Source organism: Marmota flaviventris, chromosome 3, assembly GCF_047511675.1.
Source record: "Marmota flaviventris isolate mMarFla1 chromosome 3, mMarFla1.hap1, whole genome shotgun sequence".
Classification (NCBI taxonomy): domain Eukaryota; kingdom Metazoa; phylum Chordata; class Mammalia; order Rodentia; family Sciuridae; genus Marmota; species Marmota flaviventris.
Window position 1 is genome coordinate 78614083 of NC_092500.1, and position 26344 is coordinate 78640426.

At 38.1% G+C, this 26344-nt stretch overlaps 1 protein-coding gene across 3 annotated transcripts in view; it reads right to left on the minus strand.

The window, feature by feature from the left end:
- Positions 1–26344, minus strand: part of Fgd4 (FYVE, RhoGEF and PH domain containing 4) — a 199499-nt gene that overhangs the window by 117244 nt on the left and 55911 nt on the right. The window contains exon 1 of one of the 3 annotated variants that reach the window (XM_071609986.1): positions 18892–19043. The exons of the other annotated variants lie outside the window; for them this stretch is intronic. Coding sequence (XP_071466087.1) covers positions 18892–18901 — 10 coding nt within the window. The 5' untranslated portion in view covers positions 18902–19043. Of the gene's footprint in view, positions 1–18891; positions 19044–26344 lie in introns of those variants that run through there. 3 annotated transcript variants of the gene reach the window in all.

Below are 26344 nucleotides of genomic sequence, written 5' to 3' on the forward strand. Positions count from 1 at the left end.
GGGGATGGGTATGTGCCTGTTGGGGGAGCGGGTAATGTAGTGTAGCTTTACAGTTATTTAAACATGATTTTGGAATGATCCTGATTATTCATGCTCCTTAATTTCCACCTCCATAAAGTGATGAAGACAACCCCCTTCCTGAACTGGATCACACATGGCTGACTCCAGATCAGTTTTGTCTAGGTATACATTTCCTGACTACCCAGTATAAAGCTTGCTACCCTAAACCCTCCTTACCATTTCATGTTCATCTTCACTAAGTTGCCACTACTTGAAAGTATGCTGTTCACTTATTTCTTCACTTTTGCCTTATGTCCCCCGAGCCTCATGTAAATTTCACTAAAGTCCTTGCCACTATGCTCAGCATCAAATTCTCCATACCTGCCCAGTAACAGCACAGAGGAAATTTGTTCAATCGTATTTGATGATGGGCTGGAAATGATGGCACATGCCTGTAATCCCAATGACTTGGAAGACTGAGGCAAAAGGATTGCAAGTTTGAGGCCAGCCTCAGCAACTCAGTGAGGCCCTAAGCAATGTAGCAAGACTCTGTTTCAAAATTGGGGAAGTAGCTCAGTGGTTAAGCACCCGAGTTCAATCCTCAGTAGCAAAAAAAAAAAAAAAAAAAAGTATTTGATGAATGAACGAAAAGTTAACACTGACAACAGTAATATCTGATAGGCTGTCTGAATAGCGGGTAAGATGGTCTAGGGCCAGGGGGAGCATGTGGTTGATGAGGGGAGTAGAGGAAAGGGAAACTGGGTAGTGTATCTGCTGTGTCCACAGAAGAGGGACACCAACACATCACAGGCGTGTATGATCTGAGTGACAGGTGTGCCCTGCAGTAGAACTACAGTCATCTGCCCTTCAGGCTGTCCTTCCTTAGTGCTCTACCTGCCACCTGCTCTAGGCTCCACAACTGCCAAGCAACATTCTCATCATCATTTTACATCTCATATACACATGGCTTTAGGAAAGAGCATACAAACCAACACACAAATATCTAAGTTGGTTTGCCAGCTATGCTTTCTAAAAGGCTAGGTGTTTATTATGAGAAATCCATTTCTTATGACTTGTATTATTGAATAAACCATCTTTCAAACCTGCACTCCCTGGAGATGCACTGAGTTCCATCAGCACCCCCACACTCTGCTCCTTGTAAGGGCAATGACATAGAAAACCAGGTGACCTGAATGAGTCTGTTTAATGCCTGGTCTCAGATTCTGCCCACTACGACTAGCACTTCTGGGTCAAGATGTCACCTACTCCAGCGTCCCCAGGCTATAAGTCCCAGCCCCACCTCACCTGCCCCACCTGAGACAAGTTGCTTCATCTTTATGGATCTTAGATTCTTCTCTAAAATGAGGATAAAAGGGGAGATGATTCTGTTTAGCTTGGGATCTTTATATAAATGTGAAAACAAACATCCAGTGATATATTAGGGATCAAAAAGAATGCAATAGATTCAATCTGCCTGCCTCATGTGAATATACCGTGTCTCATGATTTCATTAATATGAGTTCAGGACCAGGAAATTGGGGAAAAAAAATAAAGAAAGAACACAGGTTTTAGGCAGACTAGGAGGAAGGAAGGAACTACTTATAGGAGGAAGTCCAACATTCAAAATATTTGTTAAAAAAAAAAAAAGCAATTAGCCCTCAGAGTGGTGTTATTTGTGAAAATACAGAACTTTTCTAAGAATAAGGTGCTGCTAGACATGCATGTGTAACTCCATCAAACTATTCCTGGGGTTAGAATGATGGCAACTGAAAAGGGATAAGTGCCATCCATCCCCACAGCCGTTCCAAGGCTCCTCTGCAGCCTACGTAGACCTACTCCTTGCCAATTTATGGAAAGTTTGTCTTGTGTTAAGACAAGCACAGGAGCAGTTATAAAAACAGAAGAGCTGAGGACAACTCAAAAGAAACAGCAGCCAATATGCAAATCTATGCCATACACAGCAAGAAAAGCCCGCCAAATGCAACAAGCTTTGAGCCATGGCTTTTGTGCAACTTTACATGATTCCCATGCATGCTCTATAGGCTAACTATCCTGTAGTTCTATGTCTAACACAGCAATGCAAAATTGCTGATGCACCCAATTAACTCATTCCAAGCATATTCTGCAGCCATGGCAAAATGGAATTGTGGGAGAGGGCAAAAGAGACCACTTTTCAGTACATCTACTTTTAAGTCATGGAAAAACGCTAGCAGATTCAGCCCCAACCTATGAACATAACAACACTAGTAACAATAGCATTCACAGATTCTCCACTCCAAATTCCTACTATTCTATCATCTCAGACAACTCAAGGATCCAGTGGCCCAAAATAGTAAACTTCAAAATATGGATTATAAATATGTACTCAAAAAAGTAATGAGAAACACAGACTCAACTTAGGAGTTGGGCAGAGTAAGTCAACAAAACACAGGAAGAAAAATGTATGAAATTCGCCACTGTTTGTTTATTAGCTCTGTGGTCCCCTTGTCTGAATAAGTTAGGTAAGGCAGTTTTCCAGCATCATGTGTCAAACAAAATAGCAGAAAGAGGAGACCGCTGAACTTGTAGTGGGTTAATTTGCTGTCTGCACAGACTGCTAAAGACCAGAATCACTCTAAGCACTTTAGTTCACATTTGTGTTCCACATGCTACTTGTACAAGTATCAGTACAGAGAATTCAGTATGTTCTAAGTTCTTCACCACCAGGCATCATGCACGTAATGATAGGTTTCCTTGCTGACATGCTGTGAATGGAAATGGACATCTCACCAAGCCCCCAAACCATATCCTCTTGAGTAAAGGACGGTCATATGACTGTGTACTCTAGTCCCTGGGGTGCTCTGGTTGGGATCACAGGTGCTCCAGGGACTATTCCTGTTGTCCACTCTCTTCACCAATTTCAGTAAAGGGCTCTCCTCAAGAACCACCAAGTATCTTGTCAGAGATTGAAGGAACAAAGCTTTTAAAACACATTTTGGAGAACCGTTTGGTTTTATTACTTGCTACTCTGGAAACTAAACAAGGAGCACATTGACAAATATGCTTTCAAGTGAAAGTAAGTGACCAAATACCTGCAAATGCCCATAAAGTGTTGGGATTGTGTTCTAGCATAAGCATTCAATTAAAAACCGCATGCCAGGTATAGATGTGAACACCAGTAATCCCAGCAGCTTGGGAGGCTGGGACAGGAGGATCATGAGTTCAAAGCCAGCCTCAACAAAAGTGAGGTGCTAAGCAACTCAGTGAGACCCTGTCTCTAAATAAAATACAAAAATAGGGCTGGGGATGTGGTTTAGTGGTGGAGTGCCCCTGAGTTCAATACCCAGCACCCTCCCACACACAGACCACCCCCCACAATCTTGGAACTATAACTCAGTAACAGTAAAAATAGTAAGCTTACTCACAAACACTAAAGAACTCAAGAAGTGTACTGATTTACCTAGCCCACCACAGTGACCTAAGTAACCACATCCCAGGCACACAGAAGCCACACACTTCACACCCACTTGCTCCAAGACTGTTTCAGGTTTCTAAGACACATGTCATTAAAGCAGCATGAACACTCTAAATGTACATGGTGCTTCTAAATCAGCTCATTTCCTCCCAACCCTTGTACTGCTTATGAATGACTCTTTTTTATGGGTGAAAATTTTATCCCAAATAAGTTAAGATTAGCTTAAAAAATTGTACAGGTGATGTTAAGGAAATTTTAGACAAATATGTTATTATTGGAAAAAGAGTCTTCTTAGAGGTAGAATGTATCTAATTTTATATATTAAAAAACAATAAAAATGTTTATAGCCCAATAAGGGCAAAAGATCAAAAGAAATTTAATTTAGAATTCTTAATTAAATGAATGATTAAGAATCAAAATTCTTAATACCAAGAAGCCACAAATAACAATCAGGCCTGAAAACCTATTCTTGAAGTAAGAACATGAGCCCTTCACTAATATGAGGTTATCTAATTTTATACCATCATTTTTAAAAAAGAAAATCAAGTAGACTCTATTAGCAATGACCTTTTCTCGGTCTCTGGGCAGCCACTGGCCCACTGACACCAATGTCCAAGACGACAGCAGAACAGCACAATTAGAAAGACTAAAACTGCACAGGCGAAGCCTCGCCCTGCAACCCTTCCTAGAGCAGATAAAAATGGCAGACCCAGTTAGACTCACAGCACTGGCGCTATGGTTTAAATGACAGAAAAAAAAAAGAAGGAAAAAAACTTAACAAAAAAGAAGTCTCCAGAGTATACACAGCACTCTTTTTGTTTTTTCACTTTTATATTTTAGGGCACAGTTTTGGGGAAGGGGATATACAATGCTGCTTTACAAGGGACATAGAAGTCCCTTGTCTGAGCTACCAACCTCTTAGCCACACAGAAAAATGTCAGTCATCCATTTGTTAGCACCAAAATCTCCTTCTACTGCTCACAATATGCAACACATATTTTAAGGGGCTGTTGAAAGAAAAAATACAAAGGAAGCCCTTGAAATAGAAGGGACCTTCCTAGTTTTGCCCCTGTCTTTATCACTCTGCCTGCACGCCTGCCGGTAGAGCACTGTCACATTGTTTCCACATGCTCAGGCCCTTCAAACTTGTGCAAAAAGCATTGCAAAATAAAACTACATGAACATCACATTTCAAAACATGACCTGGTAATAGTAAACCAGTCATGTGGGCCAGAATAAGCATTGATTAAATTATACCCTACAAACACCCCTGACCCGAGACGTTTTGAACACGTTGTGGCCATGGGCGTATTTCAGCAAGAATACCCGTGTAATTCATTCTGAGGAACCATTAAAAATGACTGTCTTTTTGCCACTTTCAGAGGTCATAAAACAATTTCACAAGCAGACATCATTTTTAAAGATGAAAGGACAATTCTTTCATTTCCCCAACATCAACATATCATTAAAGTGCCTATAAGACAAGTGTGTAAGCTGGACATTTCTTCCAGAAGCGCTCAGAGCTCCCTTCTTCTGGACCACATGGAGATAATGCCCCACACCAAATGTAGTACAAACGGGATAACAGTGCCAGGGTGACTTACCCTAGAAAAGCTGAATTTATTCCTGGTGGCTAGAAGTCACGAATGGGTGAAGTACGACTCCCTTCATTTGTTCTTCCAGTGAGCCAAATCAAGCCTCCCATTAACCCAGTCCATTGCAGATAATCTCCCACCACACAGGCTCCCCTGCTTACCCCAGTTCCCAGCCCAGCAAGGATAATCACATTCCAGCGGCGGGGAGTGAACAGATGGTGGATTCCATGGTAACCAGCCCTCCTAAGGCGATTGGTAGAAGTGTGTGACTACTGCTTATTGGGTAACAATCGCTGTCTTTGTGCTCCAGCCCTGCAAATCCTAAAGGAAGGAACGTACATAGCCACTCACATGCGCAGGGCTTGCCTAGCAGGTGTTGGGCTATTTAAACAAGGCAAGACAGCCCAACTAAAAGCTTTCTGCAAATTTACCCTTGGTGGTACAAAGTCCTAATGTTTCAGATCGTCAACACAGCTCATTCAGGGAGCAAGGTCACACCGCTTAACTTGGAAAAAAAAAAAACTTGAAAGTTAACTTGCAAAGTCAAGATAAAGCATTCTGGAAATCTAAGCAGCATCAGTGAGTCATTTTCTGACTTGCAATCCACCTCAGAACTGAAAACTCAGCTTTTTAAGGAATTTTTTAGCAAATATAAATTTATAAAAAGTTTGGAAATAAAGTCCAATTTCAAAATCAGTTCTGTTAGAAGAAAACTTGTATAAATAAATTCATTTTTATTTTACTGTTTATTGAATGGGGAGGAAGAAGGCTAAAATTTTATATTTGAATACAGAATTTTACATTTTCATCTAGAGCCTTACACAATTACAGCCTTGAAATCTCTTGATTTTATACCATCTATTGGGTTTAATTTGTATCTGCACCCATGAAGATTAAATATTGATTCAGCAGGAAAACAGTGTTTCCCTCAATACCTAATTTTCACTAAGGAATCAGAGAAGAAGTCCTGAGAAGATCAGAATGGCTGAAAATGAAACATACCACACCAAAAAACAGCTGTCGGAGGTGAATATAAACTATAGGCACTCAAAATATCCATCATAAGTAAAAGGACAAGGAAGATTGATAATTAGGATCAGCCTTAAAAAAAAAAAAGTGACTGTGACAAGGTTTTTAGGTATTGTTTCCTTACTTCATAACCATTCTCTATCTTCAATGAGAACTCTTTTCTTGACATGAATAAGAAATGTGTTCCAAATATTTAAACAGACACAATTATTATTTGCACATAATGATTAAATTCCTATCCCCCAATAAAGAATCAAGTAGTATGTTATTTATAGTACCAGAAATTCAGTGAAATAACCCAATATATCAATATAATTTCTTTAGAAGACCAAGAGTTGTCACCCTATTATTAAGACTGGGTGTACTAACTAACAATGGCAACCAACCCAAAGTGAAGAACACTGTAAATAATATTATCAATAAATGTATGTGAAACATTCATGAAAGAACCATGAACTCTTACTGGGAGAAACAAAGAAAAACTAAAAGGATAAAGAGATCCACTAGATAGATACCAAACCTTCTCAATTTACCAAATAATCCTGTAGTAAAATTTCTAATATGCTTATAAAACAATTTAACAAAGTGAAGTTTGTTTGGATTTTTAATAAAAGAAACACCAAAACCTATTCTATATGATACAGTAAAAGTAGTAACTTTTAGTAACTAACAGTTCCAAATTTTTCAAATATGTCATAAACACCACAAATATACTCACAACCCCCAAACTCAGGAGTCCTAGACAAATCTCTCTCCTATGAATTCCAGACTCCTGCATCCAACTACCTATCCTCCATCCTCTGCCTACATATTCAATAAGCACCTCAAGTATAACATTCCAAAATTCAACTCCTGATTATCACCTCAAATATAACCTAAGTCCTCTTTCTTGCATCACTCATTGGTTTTTGAAATGGCAACTCCATCCTTCCACTCAGGCTGAACCCCAGGGAGCCTGTCCTTTCTCCTCCCTGACATCACTTACAACCCATCTGCTCACCTGGTGGACTGGTTTTCTAAATCTGGCCACTTCTTACCATCTCAACCACTCCCAAATCATCTCTCACCTGGATTCCTTAAAAAATTCCCAACTAGACTCTGCTTTCATCTTATCTCCTACAGATCATAAACCTAAGCAAAAAATGCCCATTCTCTTCAAATAAGCTTTTCCATTGCACTGAGAATACAAGTCCCAATTGGTACAACGAATTAAAAAGCTCTTAATATTATGTCCTCCACCTCCATTAACTCAATCATCTTCTACAACCCTCTCCTACCTTCCCTGGGCTCTCCAGAAACTGACATTTTGTCCTCTCCTCTGCATTTCTCAATACTTGAACCATGATGTATACCAGAGCCAAAGGCTATGCCACGCTTTGTTCCCAATGCCCAGTGAAGGTCCTTGTACTTGGTGAGCACTAAGTAGATATGATGGATGAATAAAAGATTGTGCTACACAACTTTTTATTCTAGGAAAAGTCTACAGGTAACCTAAGAATCTAATATTAGATGAATAGTTATGCAAATAATAATGTACATAACTTGATAAGACTAACATGCAGTCATTAAAATATGGCCACAAAGACTTAAATGTCAAAGGGAAAACGTCTATGGAATATTACTAATAACAATGTACTATCTACTGAGTTCCTAGTGTGTGCTAGGCACTATAATAAGCACTTAACAAGTATTTTATTTAAACCTCCATGGGACTATGAGATATATGTTATCATCATCATCTTTTAGATATAGAAACTGAGACCCAGAATTTAAGCTTTAGTCCTGGGTCTCTCTCAACACTGAGACTAGAATATCTTATTCATCTGAGACCAAAGCTTAGGTCTAAGTTAGTGCTATACCACCTCCTAGATGTGGAGGAAAACTGAATACAAAACTGAATGCTAACTATAAACATACGCAACACCTTGACAATGACATCCAAAAAAAGAGATTCTTAGGAACAAAGCCGATATATATACCAGGCTTCAAAATGTAAAGGGTTTCTGGAGAAAGAAATATTAAGTGATTTCCTGTTTTCCAAAAATTTTAATGTCACAATTATGATTTTCTAAAAAATATTTATTCCTCCTATTTTTTTATGTGCACTCCATAAGGTTCTTGGGTGTATCTATTATCTAGTAAGATGATTAAAAAATAAAAAGAACTTGGCTCATAGTTTCTAGAAAATTATTTCCATGGAAATCACTCAGAAGGGAAAGAGTGGCAGATCTAAGAATGGCAAGTTAGGAGCAGTGTGTCCTCTCCAGCTCCAAGTTCACCCTGGGTGTCCTGACATTGTCTTCATGACGGTGCCTCAAAACTCACTGCTCCCAGAATCTAATAATAGGGCACCAAAGGTAAGTGATAGGGCATGTGACAAAGAGCCAACAATTACCACAAAGGTTCTCAAGACTTAAAAAAAAAAAAAGGCCTTGGCAGCAGAGAAGTCCAATAATTTATCTTCTTTAAATATTGGGTGGCGGCAGCACTGCCTGGAATATCTGCTGTAGCAGCCCCTGTGCCAGCCACAGGGCCATCAAATAATCTTGGGAATGTTGCCCTCACTCCCTTCCCTGCTAAGGATGCCAGTTTCACTCACCTCTTCCTTCTTTTCCTTGGCTAGAGGGTTTATCCAAGAAGACATTAGTTGGAGGTTCCAGAACTTTTTCAAATCCCAGGGCCCTTAGCATTTCAGTAACTTTTTCATGGCACACAGGGCCAAGAGAAATTCCTGGGAGAGCTCCATATGTTTAGTAGTTGGGGACAAATGATCTGAACTCTTTTTGACCTAGCAACTTGGCACCCTTTGAAAACATAATACAAAATAATTGCAAGAAAAATCATTATTTTTCTTCACTGGTGTTACTTCCTAATGGAATGAGGGTGCCTGTGGGGTCCTGTTCAACCACTCCCACCACAGATGGTATTAGACATCACAACCTCACTTCCTGCCCCACACTGATTTTCACCAGCTTGTTATCACAGTACTCACCAAACGCCCAGGTTTGCAAAAACAATGACATCATTGAAAGAAAGAGCACATTCTAAAACTAAAACTGGCAACAACCCGGAGGCAGGAGTTTGTACAGTGTTTAATAGATGTTGCTGTGTTTCCCCCTGAAATTTTAAGATATCCTAGAGGCAGCAGCACCCCCAACAAGTTGGCAGAGGTGCTCCAAAGCACCTAGCACCTATTTGGGGAATGATGTTTTTAAGCCCTGAGTTTTTGAAAGCCCAACGACAGAAAGAATCCCTGATTAGAAATTCAGACACCTGGACTCTCATCTCTGCCAGTCTGTCCCCATTTGGGTCCTATGCTCTTTAGTCACTAAAAGGGGGAGCAAGATTAGGCCAGCCCCAAGTCTCTTTAGCTCTGAAACAACAGAGTGGATGATAGGGGAAAGAAGGTTCTTCCTCATTCTTACTGAGTTGGGAAGATTAGCAAAAGAAGCTGGAGTCACAAAGACAAGAAGAAAGATCTATTTTCCAGGAGGAAATGACACATTCAAGTTTTCAGCAGTATATACCTGGGTACTTCCTACTCCAGGTGTGGGATGACTGAAAGGCTGGAGCAGGAGATGCGACTCTAGCATCAGGGAGACGGGCAACTAACAAAGATGCCTTGCATAGGGCACACCTGGAACAGCTGTCTACTGGATATCAGAAAACAAAGACAACATATATAAAGAGATGACATTTTGCGGGGTGTGGTGGGTGTTAGGTGTGACTGCAGGTATACCTGCAATCCCAGAGACTCAGGAAGCGGAGGCAGAAGAATCACAAGTTCCAGATAAGACTCAGCAACTTTAATAAGACTTTGTCTTAAAATAAAAGTGCTGGGGATGTACCTCAGTGGTAAAGTGCTTGCCTAGTGTGCATGAGCCCCTGAGTTCAACACCAGCAACACCAAAAAAAAAAAAAAGCTGGGGAAGAGGGAGACATATCCTTAGATCTTTTCAGTGAGCTTCCAAGAATTCTGTGGTTTTGGTTAATATTCTATGAAAGTTTATTGATGGCAGCGTGTGGTGGCTCACACCTATAATCCCATCAACTCAGGAGGCTGGGATAAGCGGATTGCAAGTTTAAGGCCAGCCTCGGTAACTTAGTGAGACCCTGTCTCAAAAAGTAAAAAAAGCTGGGGATGTGGTTCAGCGATCCCGCTCCCCCCACCTACAGAAAAAAGAAGGAAAAAAAGGGGGGGTAGATTTTACTACTTTTCTTCTATAATCAGTATTATAAAAGTGATTTAGAACAAAAATAGATTTGTGAGTTACAGAGTACCTTATAAGCCAAAGAAAATACACAGAAATAAATTAAACTTTCCTGCCTCGTTTGGCAGGAGATAAGATGAAGAGTTTGATTTGATGGAAGCATTTTTTTTTTAATTGTTCATCTTCCCTCTGATGTGGTTAGCATCTCAGAGAAGTATTTGTTGTCCCAGAACCTGCCCGGCCTCCACAGTGCAAAGAAAACAACACTAATGGGGGAGAATAAAGAACCATCAGGAGTCTTGCTACTCTTCCTTTTCCACCCAAGTCCAACCATCAGGTCTTCACCACAGGGGCACCACTGCCCAGGGGACTTTTTACTAAAATTGGGATGATGATCTGTCTAGTCAAAGGCAAATAATGGAATTGGATTCCTCACAGCAACAGATTATGTTACAGTCTTCACAAGAGCTAATATTCCCTGTCCTTCCAAATCCTTAATACCAGTTCTAACACAGGCGTGGGAGGAAACCATCAAGCATTTGTTTGGGTCCCAGTCTCTTCTCCTTCCACACTTTATTGTCATCTCTACTTTCTCAAGAAGTGACTTCACCAAAGAAGTTGGAATCTAGATATTTTCTTTTTTTTTTCTAAGAAAATTTCTGAAATACCAGTCTATAGAAAGTGCACATATATAACAATATATTTACGTTAATGTACTAAATTAACAAAGATGTAAGATATTTGTAAGGTGTAATAAGTAGAAAAGAGCTAAGAATAAAGAATGTTCTATAAATAAGATCTGTTGAGTGGTAACTATGCCAAGTTGCACCCTGAGCACAACAGACCAGAGGAACAGCTGGCCCCTCTCTTAATACCTTTGAGAAAGACTTTTACTTCTTGTTGTAGAGGGCGGATGGAGCCAACAACTAAGACAGCAAGAGAAGAACAGCACCAGGTGAGCCTCAAAGATAAACCACACAGACGAAAACCACCACACTCTCAGCCTGTGAGCCTTTCTCCCTCTCTCATATCGTAAGACAAGCCAGAATGAAAATTATGACAAGTCAGATTTTACCCTCATAAAACCCAATGCTGAAGAGCTAATCCCTGCAGCTCAAAAAATATTCTCAATGGAGCTGGATGCTTTGGAACATGCCTGTAGTGTCAGCTACTCGGGAGGCTGAGGCAGAAGGATCCCTGGAGCCCAGGAGTTATCAGCCAGCCTGGGCAACACTCTGAGACCCTGACTTGGAGGCGGGGGGGGGGGGGGGAGCTTGGGGGAGACAACAAACTAAGGGGCCAATACATGTGAGCTTTTGATCAAATTTACACAAAATCTCTCAAGTTCTAGAGGGTTTCATTTGTAAGGAGAAAAGGCAAATTTTAGCAAAAATTTAATGATCAGCCAAACCCTTATTGTTGATACAAAGGGATTTATTTATGGCCTCTCATCTGATCTTATAAAGTCTAAACCTCAGAAAGAGAAAAGTATTAAAAAGAGAAAGAAGTCAAGTTATGTAAGCAAGGGTCCCTTGAGACTAGGACTAAGCTGGGTTTGTGAACATTTGAAGTATAAGAGTTTGAGGTCATGTGTGCTGCAGAGGGGTGTAGGGGGGTGTGCAATGGTGGGTGAGATGAGTGTGTGTGCAGGAGATGCTGGGTGCACAAGAGGCAAATCATGGTTAACTAATGCTGCACACAACTCAGCTGGACAAGGTGTGGTAATAGGAATTCTTGCCCCACAACTTATTTTGCTGGGTGACTTCCAAACTATAACCTCTGAGATTTGAGGCCTTCATCTAAGAATCAGGTATAACATAACCCATCTTGTAACATCAGCCAGATCATAGAGATGAAACCTCTCTGATTGCCAGATGGCAGGACAGTAACTGTCAAGTGACTCTGCCACCAGATTTCCATGTTTCCTGGCTATGACCCAGAGTGTACTTCAAGCCCTAACCCTGGCAATCAGCTAAATCCCAACTCTATTCCAATAAGCTCATACCATGGGTTCTCCTCTTGAAAACTGAAATAGAGTCAGCAGACCTGGGTGCCCACAATAGCTGGCCAGTTCATAAGCATCCGGCTTCATGCTCTATGTGTCTGGCCCTGAATAGCAGAGCTGCCTGTGCTTGGGGGCAGCACCAGCTTGTCATCTTTGCTATAACTAGAAGAAATGCTGACTCTCTTGCCTTCTGTAATTGCTTTAAAAAAAAAAAAAAAACTTTAAGGAGCTGAAGGTATAGCTCAGTGGTAAAGTGCTTGCTCAGCATGCATGAGGGCTTGATCCCCAGCGAGGCAAAATAAATAAATAAATAGATAAATAACTTTATGAATAGGAATTCGTGTTTATTGAGAAAATAAAAACTAAAAAAGAAATAGCAAAAAATATCAGTATGTAGCTTCTTCCCCTTACCTAGCAATAACCTCTATTAATATCTTGGAGTACTAGTTCCAGACTCTAGTATATATTTATACTCACATACATGTATAGTTCACAAATATTTTACTTTACAAGAATAGCATATTATACATGCTACTGTGTTACATAAAATTGGGATTTTTCTGAACACCATGCTCAGTAAGAAATTTATGAAATCATTTTGACAGAGTCGTTTTTCATTTTTTCTCAATCATGTCAAGTAGTCAGTTGAAAAGGAAACCTTGATGTATAATTAAGCTACTTAACTAATTTTTATTTTATAGAAAGAGAAATTATGTTCCTGAGCAGTGCCACTAACAGTCCAATAAATGTCAGTACATTAATTTTAAGGTTTTTTTTTTTAAATAAACAAACTCTGCCTGAGAAGACTTACCACATGACTCAAAGGGGACCTCTTTATTCTCAGCTAATAACACAGTTTTCTGCTGCAGCTTAAGCTAATTCATTATTCAGAGTCACTACCCGACTTTCTAAAAATGTTTCTAATAATCTCTTAAGTGTTGTTCACTTTACAGGATTTCTAACCATCAGCTGAATAGTGATTGTTGACAGATGAAGGTTATGAATTGTAACAAGCAATTGGGATGTTATAATTTGGTCCTTTTCTTTAAAAATGAACAATACAGTGTTTGAAAGAATGGTAATGCCAGGGGAAAGTACTTACTCATGTGCTAACATGGGCGTACACACACATACTCTCCCTCTCTCCCCCCCCCATTCACTCCCCCCTCACTTCCTGCCTGAGCACCACCACCCCAAAAAATGCCATTGCTAGAAAGAGGATCAATGTTACTTTTGGTTTAATTTTTAAAAGACTAAAGGATTTTATATAGATTAAAACGCTGTATCTGAGACAATATGGCCCACAGTCACACTCAATGTGATTGATATGGTCACCAAGGAGACCCTGAGGCATTCCAGTTTATATAGAGGTTCATGACACAGGAGACTGAGGCTTTCGTACCAGTAGAGACAGACATTTGCTGTGAGCTGGAGAGAAGATCGAACATTCCTAACCACAGAAAGGAGGTTAAAAATTGTTAACTTTTTTCCAAGGGAAGGGAACCTCTCTTACTTGTACCATGTCATTCAATCATTTTATTTGACAAACATTTACCAAGAATGTTATGCCACTTGTAGATAATCAAAAGAGTCTTGAAAAGTATTCCTTGTCCTCATGCCCCTTACAGTCTAGGATAGTAATTCTGAAAATGTGGTTTCTGGAGGCAGCAGTAGCAGTATGGCACTATTTGTTGGAAGATTTTAAGGTACAAATTCAATTTGTTTAGCAGACATGGGCCTATTTGAGTTTTTCATCTTTTCTTTTGTACAGTTTTGCTAAGTGTGTCATTCAAAGTGACTTGTCTATTTCATATAAGTTGCAGAACATATTGGCATCAAATCATCCCTAACATCCCTTGCTAATGATCCTGTATGCTGAATACTGACACTGGGATTATCTTTTCTCATGATCAATTTCAATCAGGATTTATCAATTTTATTAAACTTTTCAAAAAACAAACTCTTTCTTTTATTTTCTCTATATTTTTTTACTTTTATGATCATGATTACTTTCTCTCTACTTACTTTGAGTTTAATTTGCTCTGTCTGTAAATTCACAAGGTGGACACCTAGACCAATAGTGTTAGAACTTCTTTTTACTATACGTATATAAGTTTACATGCTTGCAAACCACCACAGTACATGCCAGGTTAACAGTTTTTATGGCAAAGTGGCTTTTCCAGCCTCCAATTACCCCCATCATAGTCAGAATCAAGACTTTCATGGAATTGTTTGTCTTAGTGTTTACTTAAAACTCAAATTGGGGGCTGGGGATGTGGCTTAGTGGTAGAATGCTTGCCTACCATGCCCAAGGCCCTGGATTCAATCCCCAGCACCCCACCACACCCCCCCCCACACATACACACACCTCAAATTGGGTTATTGAGGAAAACTAATAAAACTTAACAAAGGTAGGGGGAAGGTCCCCACCATATGAACTACATGTAGGTGTACTAGCCAGACAGCCTAGAGCACTTACAGAACAAATCAGATAGTGTGGCAAGAACTGTTTTAAATGTATGATTCCTGATACTCACTTTCAATCCAGTGAGAGGGCTATAATCCAAACCTCCCTAAACCTTCAACGAAAAGACATTTAGAGGAAAAGTGCATCTGGGAAGACTTTGCCTGGAAATAACACTCAAACTGCTTCCATCTGGCAACATAAAGTTATTTCTTCTATCTTTCTCATGCAGAAATGTATAACCCAACTACGCCATCTGATGAGTGACAACCTTTTCATGACAGACAAATTCTTTCCTTCCTGCAATGTATTCAGAGCACTCTCCTAGGTGATGTGGTATGAAACAGAAAACATGGTCTGTGCTGGAGATCATTTAATAAAACTATAAGAAGCATTTGGGCTAATTTAGATTCTGAAAATGTCAAATTTCAGAATTCTCAGAACAGCAGAAGTCACAAAGTTGCCACTGAAATCTAGTGAGCAAGGTCCATGTTTTCAATAAAGGGTACGCAATCAACCCGGTATTCACATCACACAGAAAAACGAATCTCACATCATTTATGCAAATCAACTCCAGGTGGATCACAGACCTAAATGTGAAAGGTGAAACCTTAATAAAGCTTCTAGAAGTGTTACAGGACAACATCTTTAAGACCTTCAGGTATGCAAATACTTTTAAATAGGACACAAAGCCCTAAATTGTAAGGAAAAGACTCAAATTGGACATCATTGCTCAAAAGACACCACAAAGAGCAAAAAAGAGAACTTTAAAAGGAAAACAAAAAAGAGGGGCTGGATTGTGGCTCAGTGGTGTGAGGCACTGGGTTCATTTCTTAGCACCACATTCATTCATTCATTCATTAAAGGTATTGTGTCCATCCACAACTAAAAAAATATTTTTTAAAAAAGGAAAGAAAAACACAAAATTGAAAAAAGAAAGCCTTAGAGGGAGGAAAATGTGTAATTCATGATTCTAACAATGGACTGCTATACAGTATAGAGCAAAAAACTTAGGAAAAAAATAAAATTAAGAAGATAATTTAAAAAAAATTTTTTACAGGCCAGAGTTGTAAATGGGTACTTCACAAAAGAGGATCTCCAACAAACATAAAAACCATTAATTATAAGGAATAAGCAAATTAAAATCAAAATGATACCACTAGACACCTATCACATGGCTAAATGTTTAAAAACCAATACACGGTATTGACAAGTATGTGAAACAGAATATTCATACACCGGGAACACTACAGACTTTTAGACAATATTGCTGAAAGCTGAACAAATGCATGTGCCATGACCCAATATTTCCACCAAAAGACAAGTGACAACAATAATAGCACCTTTCATCATAAGAACTAAGGTCCATCACCAGCAGAATGGAAATGAAATACTATTCACAATGCAAAAGAACAAACGAGTGCAATAGTACGCAATGAATAGGCCACAAACTTTGGAAATAGATGATCTTGGGCTTGAATTCCAGTGCTGGTACTTACCATGTAATACTAACTATGTAGGCATGGGTATAATCTCATTGAGCCTGCTTTCTCCATCTGAAAAACAGGGTCACATCACCTATCTGATAAGGTTATTCTACGGACAGAAAGATTGTACGTATAACACAAAGCACTAATAGGACCTAATAAATAATAGCAATTATCAACCCCTTATATATATAAACTCTTTTTTATATATAAACTGCTTCTAGTAAAATAATAGTCAGCCTGATCTGCAAAATAAATCTGTAACATTTCCACTATAGAAAAGCAAAGGAGGTATGACTATTCTACTGATTATGCCATGTGGACTTTTGAGGGGAAAAAAGAAAAAGTACATGGATTGATTGTTCCCACTCCATTACGGAGAGACTTACCAACTCAGTGATCAGTGAAACTATGTAAGAACCAGGTCATGACATTTTATTATTTGGTTACTTTAAGAACTCTATATGCAATTGCAGCTGTTAGCTCTAATGCCAGAGGATCAAGTGAGTGGGAAAGATTAAACAAATGGGCAGGAGAAATGCCAAGACTGTATAAACTGCTGGACAGGAGTCCAGCTGGTTCAGTTAAAAGCTGAATCTTAGAAAACTATGAGCAGAGTGTGCTGTCTCTGAAGAGAGGCATATGATAGGTTGAGATGCAGAGAAAAACAAAAGAAAGAAAACGGGGACAAATCAAAGTGGGGAACCTAGTATTAGTGTGGTAGTCAGACTCAATGAGTCTACTTTAAGTCTTACAGCTAAGCGTTCATTATTTGTCAGAGATTGACATATAGATCGTATAATAAATCCTACTTTGTTTAAAATTTTACATATATAATATTTTAATGCTTATGATGCCTATATATACATAAAATCTTAAACTTAGCAGCAAAAAATAAAATGAAAAATTACTATTACTATGGATAGCACATAGTCAATAAAATTTTACTCATTTGTATAGAAAAGTCAGGTTCTCATTTTATGTTAACATCTAAACTAGCATAAATACTCTTTGATCTTTAAGTCAAGTTTAAAAATACTCAAATTTTCTGATCCAAAATTACACAGAGACTCCACATTTTTACATTTTGATTCTATAATCATATTATCCTCGCCATTTTTATTCTATCAAAATCTATCTTTGTGCCTTGAAGTTGTAAATAGAAGAAGCACTTAAAAATTTATGAGTAACTGAGTGCTCTAAACTTCATTCCATTCATTCCACAAGAAAGGTCAGCACAGCATCTTGGTGCAAGTCTGTGACACAGAGCTCTTCACAACAGGAATAAAGGAGGAAAGCTTCTCTCTTTTGTGGCTGAATTATTGCAAGAAGCTCAGGCCCTTTCTAATCTCATTTAAAAAAAAAAAAAAATAGTGACCAAGGTCTTGTAAGTTTGTATCTTCCTAGGCACCAGTATTTTCATAACTCATTCTTAATTCACACTATGTGCAAGAGACGGTCTGTTTTCCATTCACAGGAGGCTTGGCACATAAAAGAACCTGCCTTAGGTATAATCCTCCTTCCATTTCCCTTCTGGTGGAGCTATTTGCAAAAAGATCTATAGATTCCATTCTATTTTGTCCCGATGAACAAAGCATAAGCTGGATGACACAAAGAAGTTTAAAAAGATGCAAGATCCTTAACTTTTAAACAAACATGTGCATAATTCAATATTTGTCCTTAAAGACCTAAGGTCAGGCTATTATTAATATCTTAAAATATTAAGTTCTGAGTTTTCAATTCTACATAGGATGATGGGACACGATGGGTTAAGAATATAAACACAATAGAACCCCGCCCCAGCACCTTGCAAGATTGTCTTAAAAATTGATGTTCTTACAGTTATTCACAAATCAAAATCTTTAAAAATCTGTAAATATCTAACAATAGTGGACGAGTTAACTGAATTAATTAATTAATTAGCCTGTAAGAGAATATCATACAGCTACTAAAAGATAATTCTTGAAAATTTTTAGTAACCTGAAATAATATAAAGTGGCAGGTAAAGGCATATCATAAAACCCACTATGGCCTCGGCTTTGCAAGACAATAGAAACTAACAGGGAAAGCACCTCAACGTGGCATCACAGATTATACCTACCTGGATGTTTTTCTTTTTTCCCTTTCTTATGTACCAAAAATATGTTTTAAAAAAATGGGTTTCTGAACAAAGACATTCCTCTAAAGTGGTTTGGGTTAAATATAAAATACTATGAGACCAATAAAGCCACAGTTGTTAGAAGGATCTGGTTAAGTCAACTAGACTTCAGATTCTGATAAATCATGCGAATTGATTTCAAGAAATCCTTAAAGGAAGAGAGTATGATATAGAAGACTCAGGGAGAAGGGGCCACATGGATTGCATTCGAACACAGCTCGATTCTACTCAGGAAAATGGCCGAGCTATGAACCCATAAAGAGAAATGCCATTCCCTCAAGTAACTGCTCCTGGAACCTGAAAACATCAAATAGCACATCTTTACGAAAATCACAGCATGAAATGTTTCTAAACAAGATTCACAATAATTTTTCAATCATGGCACAAATACCAGCAATTTCATCTACTCAGATACTTGGTATACTCAGAAAACCCAAATGCTTTCTCCCTGAGTTCAGAAAAGGCAATCACAAAACAGCAGTACTCACAGCACCCCATAAAGGATTCCTTCCAAATAATGCCCAGCGGCACCTTTCACTTTTCTGATCAATTTATTTCCTGCTTCTGGAAGAAGGACTTGAATTGGTGGGATGTTGGTAAAATCTATAAGCATCCTGTATTTGGACAGCCGAAAAGCACGCATCTTGTGTTCAACATGTTAAAAAATTAAATAATGGGAAGTGCAGAGTTATGTTTCTTCACTGCTAGCTGTGATGCAGCCTCAAAGAACTACGCAAGTAATACATTTCGACATTCCACGAAGGTATTTCAAAATGTACTCAGAGGACTCGAGAATACTGTGGGTGGAATGGGAAGGATGGGGCCAACTACATGTGATTTAACCGTAGTTACAGTCTTCTGTTTTATAACTAAACCATGTTTTAAAAATAGCTTTTAGCCAGACACCAACTCGCCTGTAATGCCAGCTACTCATGAAGCTGAGGCAGGAAGATTGTAAATTTGAGGACTGCCTGGGCAACTTGGTGAGACCTGACCTCAAAATAAATAATAAAAAGGGCTGAGCAGGTAACTCAGTGGTACAGCACCCTAGGGCTCAGTCCCCAATACTGCCGCCCCTACCACCTCCCCTCAAAAAAACCAAAGAGGTAGGCCTTGAAGGATCTTTAGGATTTTTTTCATAGCCATTAGAAAATTTAAATAGTGAAGTTGTATATAAATTCTCCGCATCCCAAAAAAGCCATGGAAAGGTATACAGGTCAAACAGCAATTCCACTTCTTCATAAAAATATCTGGATTGGGGCTGGGGTTGTGACTCAATGGTAGAGCACTTGCCTGACACATTTGAAGCACCGGGTTTGATCCTCAGCACCACATAAAAATAAATAAATAAAATAAAGGTATTGTGTTCATCTACAACTAAAAAAATATTTAAAAAAAAAAAATCAGAGTTTTAATGTAGTAAAAGCATCAATAAGCAAATTTCTCATCCTTGTGTGTATAAATTACTTATTAGGAAGAATATTTTAGTTAATAGATCTCATAACATAGGCATTTCAAAACACCTAAAGGTTTATCACCATGTAGACTCAACATTTACATAATAATCCAAATTCTAATTTCCCTTTCCATGGGATAGTTAGATGATGTAGTTGGAATCAAACTATAATACCTAAATTTAGTTCCAGTTTATAACACCACTTCTTCAAATATCAACTGAAAGTACCTGACAGTACTCTGAGAACACTTGAGAAAATGTTGATGTACAGGGTAAAAATCATTTAATACACTTATGAACCAACAAGCAGAATCGTGGAAGAAACTGCTCAGAGAAGTATACATTAAAAATGTCAGTCTTAAAAGAAAAATTAGGTAAAAAAAATTAGGCCAAGAGTGTTAAGGCAGGCCCGGCACGGTGGCATACACCTGTAATCCCAGAGGCTAGAGAGGCTGAGGCAAGAGGATCATGAGTTCAAAGCCAGCCTCAGCAAAAGCGAGGCCCTAAGCAACTCAGTGAGATCCTGTCTCTAAAGAAAATACAAAATAGGGCTGGGGATGTGGCTCACTGACTCAGTGCCCCTGAGTTCAACCCTGCAAAAAAAAAAAAAAAAGTGTGTTAAGGCAGGCTGGATATTGCTATACTGACACTAGGGAGACAAGTTATATATACTTCAGAGCTTCTAACAGACTCTTTTGGTGCAATTTCCAAGACAATATACATCTAACTGATTAGCTCTTTCTTAAACACCCCATCATCCAGTATAATGCCTCCATGAGTGGGGATTTGGAGAGGTAGTAACCCATCTGCAACAATCAGTTGTTGTCAATGACACTGTCATTATTATAAGTTTTAGGAGCCAATCTCTATAAAGTGAAAGGTGTCATAGTGAGACGTGGAAGATTCACATAGATTAGTGGCATCTAACTGATGCCTAATGGTTTCCAAACCTCAGCAAGTCAAGCCACCATCTTCACCCAGGTTGGCTGAAAGTTGAAGGTGAGCTCAGCAGATGGAGGCTAAGTTTTGAACAGGAAGTACTAATGTTATGCTCAGGCATGAGTGACACAAATGAGGATGTAAGCATTTGGGTTTCTGTCTTTAGTCAGAGAAGTATGGCAGGAAACTTCAACCTACCCAGACATGCCAGTGACCTGTGGGCAAAAATTGGAACTTCCCTGCATGGCTACTTGGTACTACAGTGGCAAGGAGCCTAATGTGTATTTTTGGCCCTTGTTCTTGACATCTTTTTCAATGTTTTAGCACTTTGAGCAGCAAAAGAAAAAAGAAAATTTATGTGGAATGTCTCCTGAAGATTGAGTTTGATTGTACCTCGTAAATTTTTATGTATCTTTAGAATTGACTAGACCTTCTCACTGTTCAGATATTATGTGGATACAGCTGTAGAAAAATGTTGCAGGGAGTGCACTGAAATAAAATGTCTCATAAATGTGTGCTATTTTTCTGAGTTCGCTGCTCATATGTTGGTTTGCTAGACTCTACAGAAACAGATTTCTCTCTCTCGATTTCACATCAAGTGATTTTGACCAATTTAATCATACAAACACTTAAATTTCAGAAGGCTTTAGGAAACACAATTTGTTAGAAAGCTAAATGTTTAAAGCCCTCCTAAATTATTACATGGCTAAATAGGAAGTTTCATAAAAGGAAAATAAGCAAAGCTACTTATCTGCTCCTAACACCACCATCATTATATTCCATGTCTTTATAAAATCAACCTTATCATCAGTAATTGTCACCGACTTACTATGTGCTTGCCTCATTAGCAATCATAACAAAAAGATACTATGGGGCCCACTTTATAGATGGTAAAACTAAGACCATCCACAGATCATTTAAACTAAAAACTTCTGCCCTATGTCATTATTTCCTTGTGTTTTCCCTCTTAAAGGAACCTAAAACTTTCTATGCTGGTAAACTTTCTCTAACTCCTGGTCATTTTCATAGCTAAATTCCTCAAAAGTTTGTATTGCATCTACTTTTAGGCAAATACTTTTACACATAACCCAGTACATGGGATCGTTTTAGAGTAACATATCTTGCAGCCCTGCAGTTCACCCAGCAATAGTCACTTTTATCTTAATTTGCTGACTGGCTATGAGAAAAAACAAGAAGAGTAAATTTGTCACTTCCTTAAGGTCACTTTGAGCCAGAAATAGCTTTCTGATTTAAGGTCGGCTTGCACTTCCTCTACAGTGGTAAGCTACCAGTGGTAAGCTGGTTACCAAGAAACAGAAAAAAACAAGACCTATGGGATATTAAAAATACTTTCCAAGTCTTTTCAAGTTGATTTCTTTCTCCACCACCACCATCCCCTCTATTTTGCCCATCTCCTATGCATGTTTTGTTGTGATGGGGGAGGGGATGGGAGAAGCAACTGTTTTGGCAGATAAAGGGGAAAAAACCTTATTCCTATTTCAAACATGAAACAAATGTTTCACTTCCTTATTAAAAATATAAGGATACAACTGTAGCTACTTGAGAGACTGAGACAGAAAGATCATAACTTTGAGGTCAGCCTGGGCAACTTAGTGAGACCCTATCTCAAAATATAGAAAAGGAGAGGGATGCAGCTTAGAGTGAGGTAGAGCACTTGCCTAGCATAGACAGGCCCTGGGTTCATTCCCCAGTACTGCATAAAAAGAAAGAAAATTACAATATTTTTTTTAAAAAAAACGTGTTAAATGCATTTCTTCTCTTTAATTTTACTAGTACAGACCACTGCTTTTTGACTTATAAATTCAAGACAGTTCACTGAGAAATGTGTAGGTACCAATGCATGTGGCAACTCATACTGCGGAAGGGTTTGTCTAATGTACACTGCCAAGCAGCACTTTTCGTGGTGACAAAAATGTTCTACATCTCTGACACATAATAAGGTAGCCATAACTGCTGGAAAGGATGTAGAGAGAAAGGAACATTTTTACACTGTTGGTGGGACTGTATATTAGTACAACCACTACAGAAATCAGTATGGAGGTTCCTCAAAAAGGCTAGGCATGAAATCGCCCTATGACCCAGCTATACCACTCCTCCGTGTTCATCCTCAAGAATTAAAATCATCACGCTATAGCTATACATGAATGCCCATTTTATAGCAGCACAACTGACAACAGCCAAACTATGGAACCAGCCTAGGTGTCAATCAACAGATGACTGGACAAAGAAAATGTGGTGTATATACACAACAGAGTTTTATTCAAACATAGAGAGATGAAATTATGTCATTTGCAGGAAAATGGACAAAACTTGAAACTCTCAAGTAAAATAAGCCAAACTCAGAAGGTCAAGGGGCATATGTTTGTTCTCTTATATGTGGAAGCTAGAGAATTAAAGAAAGAAAGGTAGGTATGGGAGTCGGGGGGGGGGGGGGGGGGCAGTGAGCTAGGCGTGAGGGGGTGACTGCAGAAAAACAAAGGAAGATGAGTAGAATAGAGGAAAGGGACCAGGGGGTAGAAGGAAGGGAGGGATCAGGGAAGTCCCAGGGAGGAATATTGGCCAAATTGTATTAGTAAAATGTGTGCATATACTAATATGTAACAACAAATCTCACCATATGTACAACTATAATGCACTAATTTAAAAATGTGGAGAAAAAAAATAAGATAACCACATGAACACTTGAAACATGGCTCATGTGACCAAGGAATTAAAATCAATTTTATTTGAGTTAATTTAATTTTAAAAGGAAGCTTTGAGGGCTGGGGCTATAGCTCAGTGGTAGAGTGCCTACACATGTGAGGCACTAGGTTCTATCTTCAGCACCACATAAAAGTAAATAAAGATATTGTGTCCACCTATAACTAAAAATATACTTCAAAAAAAAAGGAACCTTTAAACTGTGAATAGCACAGTCTAGTCTCTGGGTATATCTTCCTGGTTTTTTGTTTTGTTTTTTAACTTTTTACTTTGCAATAATTATAGACTCAAATGAAACTGCAAAAATAGTAGAGAGGTTGAGTATTCCCTTTACCCAGTTTCCTTTAATGACTCCATCTTATAGCCAGGCCACTGACATTGGTACAAGGCATTTAGTTCTATACCATTCCATCACTTGTAGGGACTCATGTCAACAACCACCACCGTTATCCACATGCAGACCATTCCATTCCCAAAGAGCTCCCTTGTGCTACTCCTTTAGTCAACCCAACACCCTTTTCTCTGTCCTCCCTAACCCCTGGCCACCCTGAGTGCATTCTTCACACTATCATTTTATTATTTAAAGAACATTATATAAGAGTAATCATACAGTAGTGACTTCTTGAAATTATTATTTTTTAACTTAGCCTAATGCCCTTGATACTCATTCAATGTCTTGCAAATACCAATATATTCTTGTGCACAAAATTCCATGTGTAGACGTACCATAGTTGGTTAAGTCATTCTTATTTTGAAGAACATTTGATTGTTTACAGGCTTTGGTCATTACAAATAAAACTGGTCTAACCATTCATGTACAGGTTTTAATACAGATCCAACTTTTCACTTCTCTATAAGATAAATGTCCAGAAGTACAAATACTAGATTCAATGGTAAGTATCCACATGTGCATGTTTTCATTTGTCATCTGCATTTTCTTTTTGGTTAATTGTGTTAAATACTTTGCCCATTTTCTAATTAATCATTCAAATATGTTTTTTCCATTGAGTTTTGAGATTTTAGTATGTATTCTAGGCAGAGTTCTATGCCAAATGATTCCCCTGAAACCAATTTACATCTTGCCTTTTTTTCTAGGGTTGGGGTGGTACTGGGGATTAAACCTGTGGTCTCACACATGAAAACCACAGATTCTAACACTGAGTCACACCCCAGTCCTAACCCTATTGACAGTCTAATGCAGAACAAAACTTTTTTATGTTAATGAAATTAGGTTTTTTTTTCTTTTATGGATTATGCTTTTGGTGCTATGGCTTAAAACTTTTTGCCAAACTATAGACACTGAAGATTTCCCCCCCCCCATATCTTCTTTTAAAAGTTCATAGTTTTATATTTAAATTAAATTAATGATCTACTTGAGCTAATTTTGTATAAAGGTCTGAGGTTTAGACAGTTTTTGTTTGTTTGTTTGGGTTTGGGCATCCATTGGATAACCATTTACTGAAAAGACCATCCTTCTTGACTGTAATACTTTTGCACAGTTTTTTAAAGATCAATTGGCCATAGTAGTATGTGGCTATTCCTGGATTCTATATTTCCTGTGTTTGTCTTTCTCTCTTTCAATACCACAGTCTTGATAACTATATGATGAATCTTAATATTGGGTAGATTGATTCTTCTCACATTATTCTTTTTCAAAATTGTTAACCTAGTTACTTTGTCTTTCCATGCAAACTTTAGAATAATCTTTTTCTAGAGCTTAAAAACCTTCCTAGAATTTTTGTAGGAATTGGGTTAAATTTATATATCAATTTGAGAGAAGTTAAATTTTTGCTATGTTGAGTCTTCCAACCAATTAAGATAACATATTTCTCCATTTATTAACTAACTCTTTGATTTCTTTAATCAACACCTTGTAGTTTTTATGGGTATATCATTTTTGAAACTAGAAATGGTTTGTAAATGTTAAAAAAAAAAACAAAACAGGAAGTCCAAATTTTGAAAGTCAAAATGATCTTGGTTAACAAAAATTTAAAAATCAAGAAAAAACACTTAAAGCAAATAAGCAAAATATGCCAAAAGATAAATTTACACAATTTATGAAGAAATGAATAGGACATGATAATAAATTTTTATTAAAACAGCCTACTGGGCAGATGAAACATGAAGAGAGTCACAGTAGCACCATTTCCCATTTTTCTGGGTTATGTAGTCTATAATACGCATCAAGCCTGAACATCAACACATGCAATATCTGCAAGAGGACTCTAAATTCCACAATTTCAAGGACCCATTACAACTCTGACATTATTTCATGAATTATGTATTAGAAGAGGTAGGGGAAGAATATAATGCTTTATGAATTTTGCTGCTTATATATCTATAGAGAGAAGATCAAGTAGAAATTTAATAATTCTGCTAAATATTAAATGTATGTAACTACGTGGCTAATTTATTAGAGCTATGAGGAAAGGTAGAACATATAAGAAAAATTGTAGACAACTAAGATTATTTAGCCCATATATGTGAATTCAGCAAGAAATACCTGGAAGGTAATCAGGAGGTTATGTACCTATACTCAGTTGAAATAAAGAACAATTTTTGCATTTTGTATGAGAATATATTCTCACCAGGAGGAGGATAAAATAGAATGCAGAGGATTTTACAAACCCTGAAATAAGGTCCTATTAAGTAAGACTGAAGTGGTTGTGAAGGCAAGAGGTGTGATTGTTGTGATTGTGCTCAAATCACATCAATCACTCGGAGGCAATGAACAATATGTAAGCGTGTAATCCAGAACTTCAGACAACTACCTCCAGTTTTCAAGTCTGGCTGTGAAAGACCATGAATATTAGAGAAGAAGCAAA